General features: G+C 46.4%; 1 protein-coding gene across 1 annotated transcript; it reads left to right on the forward strand.

Moving 5' to 3' along the window:
* Positions 1-4,434: 4,434 nt before the first annotated feature.
* Positions 4,435-9,869, forward strand: LOC121937190 (arylacetamide deacetylase-like 3; the record flags this gene model as incomplete). Its single annotated transcript, XM_042480153.1, has 4 exons — positions 4,435-4,611; positions 5,715-5,931; positions 6,711-6,774; positions 9,158-9,869. Coding segments are annotated over exons 1-4 (1,170 nt in total), but the record flags the coding sequence as incomplete, so codon positions are not given.
* Between the last annotated feature and the right edge of the window lie 8 nt (positions 9,870-9,877).

A 9,877-nucleotide genomic window follows, 5' to 3' on the forward strand; every position in this document is an offset into this window, starting at 1 on the left:
GACCTGCAGTCGCGTCGGATCTGAGCTGCAAGAAGCTGCACAAACCTCCGTGTGCTAAGACTCAGAGAAAGCTAGGAGTTGGGTGGCGCTTTATGGCACATTACTGAAAGGTCAAGCTTGAATCTGATGGCGCTTCTGCTTGATTTCAACTTGATCAATAGTGGGTATATTTATGGGGTGAAAAGTGTCCTGAAGCAGTTCTCAGGACTGGAGGTTCAATCCTGCAAACAATGGGATTCCCAACTGGTTGATGGTTTTAACTTCAGCATTACCAAAAGGAATATTTTTGGTTGATGACGGTGACATTGATTTAATCAAGCAGTGACAACCCCAGAGAATATGGGACAGGACAAATAAAATGAGGGCCAGCAGGGAAGACTGACTTACTGCTTTAGGCTGACAGACCTCTTTTACTGCTTACTGCTTTACTTACTGCTTTAGGCTGACAGACGTGTGAAAGGGATCTGGGAGTCCAAGTAGACCGTAAGTTGAACATGAGTCAACAGTGCAATGCGGGAGCTAACAAGGCCAATGCGATTTTAGGCTGCATCAATAGAAGTATAGTGTCTAGATCAAGGGAAGTAATAGTGCCACTGTATTCTGCTCTGGTCAGGCCCCACCTAGAATATTGTGTCCAGTTCTGGGCACCACAATTCAAAAAGGACATTGAGAAACTGGAGCCATGTGTCCAAAGGAGGGAGACTAAAATGGTGAAAGGTCTGGAAACCATGAAGCTCTATGGGGAACGACTTAGGGAGCTGGGGATGTTTAGCCTGGAGAGGAGAAGGTTAAGAGGTGATATGATAGCCCTGTTTAAATACTTGAAGGGATGGCATAATGAGAAGGGAGCAAGCTTGTTTTCTGATGCTCCAGAGAAAAGGAAACAATGGAGCAATGGATACAAGTTCTAGGAAAAGAGATTCCAGCTGATCATTAGGAGGAACTTCCTGACAGTAAGTAAGGGCAGTTCAACAGTGGAACACATATCCTTCCTCGGAGTGCAGTGGACTCTCCTTCTTTGGGAGTCTTTAAACAGAAGCTAGATGGCCATCTGTTGGGGATGCTTTGATGGAGAGTTCCTGCATGGCAGAAGGGGGTTGGACTGGATGGACCTTGGGGTCCCTTCCAACTCTATGATTCTATGATTTTGCAATTATATATATATATATATATATATATATATATATATATATACCTCCTCTGTGCCAGGATTGAGGTGGCTGACAGTAAAGGTAAAAACACGACAATATAGAATAAAACCACGGTCCCTCCCGCCAATGCAACAATTAAAATTCCTTTATAACAATGAATTGACGTTCAAATTATTAAAACAAACAGTCAAACAACAACAAAGAGACGTGTGCATAAAATATTCTGTATGGGGTCCACGTCAATGTGAGACCGAGTGACCTCCAAGATGAAATGCACATGGCAGGGGGTCTGGGGAGAAGGCATACATGGGTCCTTTAAGTGACATGGGTCCTTTCCACATGCCCTCGGGTCATATGTGACTGCTTGTGAGAACTTCGCTTGGCTTTGCAAAGGCCATTATGACCTTTCCAGGATCATGCTTTTGGGGCTCTATGTAACTGCTTTTATAACAAAATAGAATAAATATGATATGCAGGGTGTGCTGAGGAGGAGATTTGCACATTGCTCTTTCTTCTTGCTCAAAACTGAACCCAACAAAATGGAAGGCTTTGCGCCCTTATCATCCATGTAGAGATAACCTATAAAACTGGAGCCTGGGGGCCAGGCAACTCTATCTACAATCTGTACCTTCTCCCAGCAGCTGCAAGCTAGTCTCTTGCATGGGTTGCCTCAATGCCTTGGGATCCATCTCTGTGTGGGATTTCTTTGGGGAGTGGAAATGGGGGTTGCTAGATACCATCTGCGAAAAAATAAATTGCTAAAGGATCTTGTTTTGCACATTGCGTGAGCACATTGAAAAGCTAGGAAAAGCCTCCAAAAATGCTTTGACACACCTGGCCCATTCCTGCAGAAATAGCACTGCCAGATTGACCAACTGCAAACTGGTTTGGAGGGAAGTGGGAGGGTTATGCTTATCCACCTCCGAAATAAGAAGTAATGGAAGCCAATTTGACTCTTGCCAAATCGTGTCTTTTGCAGAAGCGCACGAAAGGCTTTGTCGCTGCATTGCTCAAGAAAGTGACACCGGGATTGTCAGTGTTGGGTAAGTGGATTCACTCTGCTTGTATCAGAAATGGGAAATCTGGGATCAGGTTGCAATGGGGAATGCTTCTATTCAGAGGCTGAATGTGCCTTATCTTTACTCCATTCCACTTTCTGTTCCAAATGTATTCTATGAACATCCCACTAAGCTTGTTTAGTCTGTGTAGAGCTCTTATTGTGACTCTCTTTCTTCCTTGCTTGCTTGCTTTATACACACACACACACACACACACACACACACAGAGTGTGCCCGTGTTATACACGGACGCACTATATGCAGCTTTCAGCATATGCTGAAAGCTGCAAGGGAGCTGCGAGGCAGTGCGCAGGGCACAAGGGGCGGTGTGTCCCATTCATATGAATGGGGCGTGTGCCTGAGGCCCGCATGCACTGCCGCACCACTGCACTGCTGCCACATGCACAAGCCCCATTACTTTCAATGGGGCTCAAGCATACACTTTTTTTTACGTGGGGGGGAGGTCTGGAACGGATCGCCTTTGTAATAACAGGGTGCACTGTGTGTGTGTGTATTAATACAACCATTTTACAGATTCAAAAGCTCCCATTGAAAGGAACATTGGACCTCCAGATGGTTTGGACTTCAACTCCCAGAATTACTCACCTTTAGCCCAACTGGTTGGGGCTTCTGGGAGTGGAAGTCCCAAACATCTGGAGAACCCAAGTTTGGGAAACGCTGAATTTAAACATCCACCTACAAATGTTAGCTCTATCATATACGCAAGTTTGTCTATACAAATCTTTATATGTCAGTTTTCTCTCATTTACATTTAAAAAATACCTTGTGCTTCTCCTTTAGTCTTATTGTCAATCATTTGGTTTTTAATTATCTTCATACACCATGCAAGAACTTATCAATTTACATAGAACTAATTAGTTACATTATCAGAGATCACGATTACCCTTCCTTCCTTCCTGTAAGTCAATTGCCCCCAACAAGCTGGGTACTCATTTTACTGACCTACAAAAAGATGGAAGGCTGAGTCAACCCTGGAGCCCTCTGGGATCGAACTCACAACCTTGTGGCTGCAGAACTGGCATTTAACCACTATGGACCTTATTCGATGCGGGTGAAACGTCATGCAAATGTGGCAGAAACATTGCAGAAGCGCCAGGGATGTGATCATCCGTAGCGCTTCTAAAATGTAATTGAGGATTCCTGTGAAGCCAGGAGAAGCCATTATCTGAATAATGGGATATCTGGTTATTCAGAAAATGGTTTCCCTGCGAACGATTCCAAGACGGGAACATAGTGGGAAGCCTCAATTACAATTTAGAAGTGCTATGGATTATTGCATCCCTGGCGCTTCCGTAAGTTTCTGCCACATTTGCATGACATTTGGGTGACATTTCGCCCTGCGTCTGATAAGGTCCAATGCCACCAGGGCTCCTCAAATATTATTAAATGTTAATATAATATTATAGAATATTAACAAATATTAACAATTTTGTGGTCCAGAGTCCTCCGTTCTCATGCTGTGGCAGATGTCTGTATGGGCGTCCTTCTGGGCAACTTGGCATGTCTGCCACAGTTGTGGGTCACAGAATCATAGAGTCATAGAGTTGGAAGAGACCCCAAGGGCCACCCAGTCCAACCCCATTGTGCCATGCAGCAACTCTCAGTCAAAGCAACCCAGACAGATTGCCTTCCAGCATCTGTTTAAACACTTCCCAAGAAGAGACCCTACCACACGCCGAGCGACGTCCCTGGAGCATCCTTACAAGACCCTAGGTAAGTCTGAGCCATGTTTAATCCAAAACCTGTTCCTGGGTGTGACGGTATTATTTCCTGGGGACGAAATAGCAATGCAGTCTTTCCAAAGAGTTCTCAGAAACAATGTCATGTGAAATCCCTTCCTGGAGAGGTTTGAGTAGGGCAACATGCCTTGCGAAGCACCTGAAGGATCGAGGAAAGAAGGCATGTATATATTTTAGTTATTCTTCATAATCCTCACTACTGCGAGGATGGGAGGCACAAAAGCCATGATTAGCCTCGAAGAATCCTTATCCCTTAATAACAAAATAGTGTAAGGATATGTTATGCAAGGATAGCCTGCAAGCTCTGAGATAGCCTATCCACTCCCCAGCTAAGACTTATGTGAGTGGGAGATAGTTTGTTTTTGCGACAACCAGTTCCTTATAACAAGGGAGACTGAACCGAGGCAGAATCTCAGAGGTCACTGGGAACGAGAGAGGCTACCTTGGTCCTCTTTAGCGGAAGGAATGACATTAGGTTCAACTCTGTGGACCCTGGCAACATATATGAGCATTGTTGTCCTATGTTCCCTGCTTGCATGGGGAGTCTATTATGATCTCACAAGGACCCACATTCCCCCAGGAGTCATACAACCAGCAAAACTATGGCTTGGTAATTTCTTCTCTTCCCCTGTGACTAGGCTGGTAAGTGTTCCTGATTTTAAGAGGAGTGTTTTCTTTTTGTTTTCCCCGTCTTCATTTCTGTGTCTGAGATGGCATCTTCACATGGAAGCTGGGTTTTTATAAGAGAGGCATAGTGGAGGTATCTGCACCAAATGGATGCACTTGACCCCAGTTAGGATGCAACCATTGGCCTTCAACCTAGGAGTTATCCTTGGGCAGCTTGGAGATAGGGACAATTGGCCTTCTGCATCCATGTATCCATGGCTTGAATACACACACACACACACACACACACACACACACACACACACACACAGTTGGCCCTCGCCTTATGTGGGGGATCTGTTCCAGGTCCCGATGCGTAAGGCGAATTCCGCCTATGCTCAAGCCCCATTAGAAACAATGGGGCTCGTGCACGGTGGTGCGGCGGCGTGCTGGCGCACGGGGTGCCACGGGCACATGCCCCCCATTCAATTGAATGGGAGGCGCCGCCCCTTCCGCCCTGCGCGCTCTCCATGGCTTGAGCACATACGCTCAAGACCGCGTATAGCGCACCCGCGTATCGCGTGAGCGCGCTGTATATATATATAGAGAGAGAGAGAGAGAGAAAGAAAGAGAGAGAGAGAGAGATGCCAAAAGCACCAGAACTCAGAGACAGAGAAAGCTAAATATCCCACAAAGCTACAGATTCCAGAAGTTAAAGTAGTGTCAAACCACTTTAGTTCTGCAGTATGGATAGACCCTAGGACAGTGATGGCGAACCTATGGCACGCGTGCCAGAGTTGGCACTCAGAGCCCTCTCTGTGGGCACATGTGCCATCGCCCCAGCACAGAGTTTGCCAGAGTTTGTTACTAGAAAGCCAGAGGGACATGGCACTTTGCAATAAATAAGTGGGGTTTGGGTTGCAGTTTGGGCACTCGGCCTCGAAAAGGTTCACCATCACTGCCCTAGGACTTGCATTGATACAGTACAAATCTAAAAAACCCCACATGTTTTACTTAATTCTTCTCTATCTGTGCGTTGTCTGCCTTCATTTCTGACTCATGGTGACCCTAAGGCAAACCTATCGCCACGCTAGATCTCAGTTCTTGTCTATATGTTTCTGTATTGTTTCTGTAAATAGGCGGTGGTGATTGAGAAACTTGGCATTTGCCACAGATATAAGCTCTGGAGGCTTGCGATGAACGGAATACCGCCAATGAAGAGCTCAAAGTTGATCATCAAGGACCTGTTTTTCGATGAGATTCCAGTGAGGGTCTACTGGCTCAAAACAGCATCTTCTGGGAACAGGAGGGGAATGGTCTACCTTCACGGAGGTGCTGGCTTGTTTGGGAGCATTCGTAAGTTCTCAGAAAGGCGCCTATGCTATTTTGTTCTCTTTCTTTTGAAGGACATGCAATAACACTTTGTGCTCCAGCCCAAATTCACAGTGAAGCTTGGGATCCTATAGCAATGGTGAACACTTCCATTCAACCTCCCAGCTTTGCGGGAAATGAATAATCATTAAAATGTTAGAGACGTTCCACAACACACACTCCAAACAACTTCAACTGATCAAACAGGAATGCTTAGATTTCAACTAAGCTGGGTAGAGCTGGATATAGGTCTACTATTCCTTCCCACATTTAACGTTAGGAGAAAATGGAAAGGTTCAACGCACAGGTCCTGGACTGGGAATGGAGCGTTACAAAAGCGGGCATAATGGGAATGGGAGGTGGCACAGAACGCATCTTACCGCATAGAACGCCGCCACCACTGCCGGAAGTTTCCATCGCATCCCGGATGTGTCCCAGAAGGGGGCGATTATCAGGAATGCTACTAAACCATTCCTGAAAATCGCCTCCTGGGGAATGCATTGGAAACATGATGGGAACTTCTGGTGGTAGCAGCGGCGCCGTTCTCCTGTGCGGTAAACAGCGTTCCATGCCACCTCCCATTCCCATCATGCCCCCTTTTGTAACGTGCCACCCCCGTTCCAGGGGCCGGTGCGATAAACCTCAGAAAACATGGCCTTATCTCTCCTGACTTCACTGAGGAACACCGATGATCCGAGAGCGTAGCTTCTTCATAGTCCTGAAATACGCCAGTAATCGTTCTTGAAACAATATGTGTTTTTCAGAATCTTACGAAAGGGTGTGCCGTCACATTGCCCGGGAAAGTGATACTGTGGTAGTGTGTGTTGGGTAAGTGACTTGAGTTTATGGTCAGCCTGATTCTGTCTGAAAGAGTAACTTGTTTGCATGCGCCAGCTTAAACATCCTCCCCCCGTTCTCTCGGTACGGAAGCCTGGACAACACACACTCCAAATCCCAGTCCCAGTAAGAAAACTCACTATCTGCTTCAGACTTTCCCAAAAGATTTGGAGCCCCTTGTTATGATGCTATTTACAAGTTGTCCTGCTGAACCACCTGGCACAGCCATCGCTGCCATGTGTCACTCGCTCTGAGGCCAGCATCACCTTTGGTAACAGGAGGAAGTTTGGGCATCTCTCCTCTAAATGCCTGTCTTGAGTCAGTAATGGGCTGGATGAGAGAAAACAAACTCAGGTTGAATCCAGAAAAAGCGGAGGTCCTTGCAATAGGTACCCCTGGTCCAGGGATGGAGATTTACAACCAGTCCTGGACAGGGTGACACTTCCCCCAAAGACGAAGCTTGCAGTTTGGGAGTACTCCTGGATCTATCACTACAGTTGTCATCTCAAGGAGATGCGATGGCCAGGAGTGCTTGGTCCCAACTTCGGCTGATGCGCCAACTGCGCACGCCTAACTGGACCTTGAAGCATTAGTACATGCTCTGGTAACCTCTTGCTTAGACTTCTGTAATGCGCTCTACATGGGGCTACCTTTGTACCAAGTTCGGAAGCTTCACTTGATCCAAAACGCTGCAGCCAGATTGGTCACAGGAACATCAAGATTTGACCATATCACCCCAATATTAAGATCTCTTCACTGGCTGCCGATCAGCTTCCTACAAAGTGTTGGTCATTACCTTTAAAGCTTGGGCCTGAGTTAGTTAAGGGAACGCCTCTCCCTAGACCAGTGGTTCCCAACCTGTGGGTCGGGACCCCTTTGGGGGTCAAATGACTCTTTCATGGGGGTCGCCTAAGACCATTGGAAAACACCTATTTAATTACAGGTATGAAGTAGCAACAAAAATAATTTCATGGGTTTGGGTCATCACAACATGAGGAACTGTATTAAAGGGTCGCGGCATTAGGAAGGTTGGGAACCACCACCCTAGACACTCTTAGAACACCAGGGAAGAAACTACAGTCCGTCCTTGCCTTACGCGGGGGATCCGTTCCGGATCCCACCGCGTAAGGCGAATTCCACCTATGCTCGAGCCCCATTGGAAACAATGGGGCTCGTGCGTGGTGGCGCGGAGGCGCAGGAGCGCACGGGGTGCAAGGGGCGCACGCACCCATTCAATTGAATGAGACGCGCCGCCCCTTCCGCCCCGCACGCGCCCCGCGGCTTGATCGCATATGCTCAAGGCCGCGTATGGCGCGCCCGCGTATGGCACGGGCGCGCTGTATTGGAACATATGAAAACTAGATTAACTACAACTTCCCATAAAGTGTTTACAGTTGCGGCCCCTAAATTATGGAACAACTTACCAGAAGAGATCCGTCTTAGATCTTAGGCACTTAAGACGGATCTCTTCCAGTGGGTCTACCCACTCTGACTTGACGACTTGGAAAATTGACAACGATTTGGCCTTTTTAGTGATAAAAAGTAATATTGCTGTTGTTTTACTGATTGTATTTTTAGATAATATTGTATTTTGTATTATATTGTGGTTTTTATTCTTTGCTGTAATCCCGCCTCGATCTGCAGGGAGAGGCGGGAAATACAAATAAAGATTATTATCATCATCATTATCATCATCATCATCATCATCTCTTGGGCCAGAATAACATTTTTTAAAAATATACCAATTTAAAATTCATAGAGATAGGTGTTTACTACTATTTTAAACTTAAATTCAGGCAGCATGTTTAGCTGTTGATCCTATCCTGGACGATCATGGCACAATCTTGACTGACAGAAATGTCCTCTGAGTGCCAGTTATTAGTCAGGTCCTGGGTGCCTGAAGCAAATGTGGGACCTGAGTCTATGGGGTAGATTATACGGGAGGCGGAAAAAGGGGAAACCCCATGATAGGTTTCCCTTAAGGCAGTGGTTCTCAACCTTCCTAATGCCGCGACACTTTAATACAGTTCCTCATGTTGTGGTGACCCCCAACCATAGAGGAGCAGTGTCCCAGTCCCTAAGACTGTTGGAAATATGTGTCTGTGAAAGGGTCGTTCGACCCCCGAAGTGGTCATGACCCCCAGGTTGGGAACCGCTGCCTTAAGGTCATCGTAAGTCAGAGACAACTTGAAGGAACACAACAACGGCAGTGAGTTAAAGGCTAAAGTAGTTGGAATGATAGCAATCTAAAGAAAACATTGTTATGGATGACATAGGGAATGGTAAAGTTAGCAATGAGTATCATGTAGAAATCTTTCCCTGTGACCCAGAATGCAAAATTATGAATTCAGACCATTTCATATTTCTGTTTCAGGTTTCGTTTAGCTCCAGAGCATCCCTTCCCCATCCCGGTCCTAGATTGCTGCACCGCAACCATACACTTTTTGAAGAATGCAGAAGAATACGGAGTCGACTCGAATCGCATTGTCGTCTGCGGAGACAGTAGCGGAGGAACATTTGCCGCTGCCGTTTGCCAACATCTGGTGCCAAGGAAAGATCTGCCCAGGGTACGAGCCCAGATCCTATTCTACCCATTCCTCCAAGGAATGGATTTCAATTTGCCTTCCTATCAGCAAAGCCATTCCATTCCCGTCTTGTTTAAGAAACGGGCCATCAAACTTGGTATCATGTATCTGATTGGGAAGCAAGTGAATGTGGATGGCCTCATGAAGAATGCCCACGTTCCTAAGCATTTGTGGGTGAAATACCAAAAATGGATTAGTGCCGACTTAATCCCAGAGGAATTTAAGGCCAGGGGCTACGTGCCGATAGAGCCAGCTCCGTTTTGCCAAGAGCTTTATGAGTTGTTTCGAGAAGGCTCCAACCCAATGTTTTCTCCTCTTATAGCAGAAGATGATGTTATCCGTCAGCTCCCTGAAACGTTTCTCTTGACCTGTGAGTACGACGTTCTCCGGGATGATGGGCTGTTGTACAAGAAACGTCTCGAGGACAATGGGGTGCCGGTGACGTGGCATCATGTGAAGGATGGATTCCACGGAATCATGTTTCCTATTGACTACGGATACCTTGAATT

This window comes from Sceloporus undulatus, chromosome 7 (assembly GCF_019175285.1).
Source record: "Sceloporus undulatus isolate JIND9_A2432 ecotype Alabama chromosome 7, SceUnd_v1.1, whole genome shotgun sequence".
Taxonomy (NCBI): domain Eukaryota; kingdom Metazoa; phylum Chordata; class Lepidosauria; order Squamata; family Phrynosomatidae; genus Sceloporus; species Sceloporus undulatus.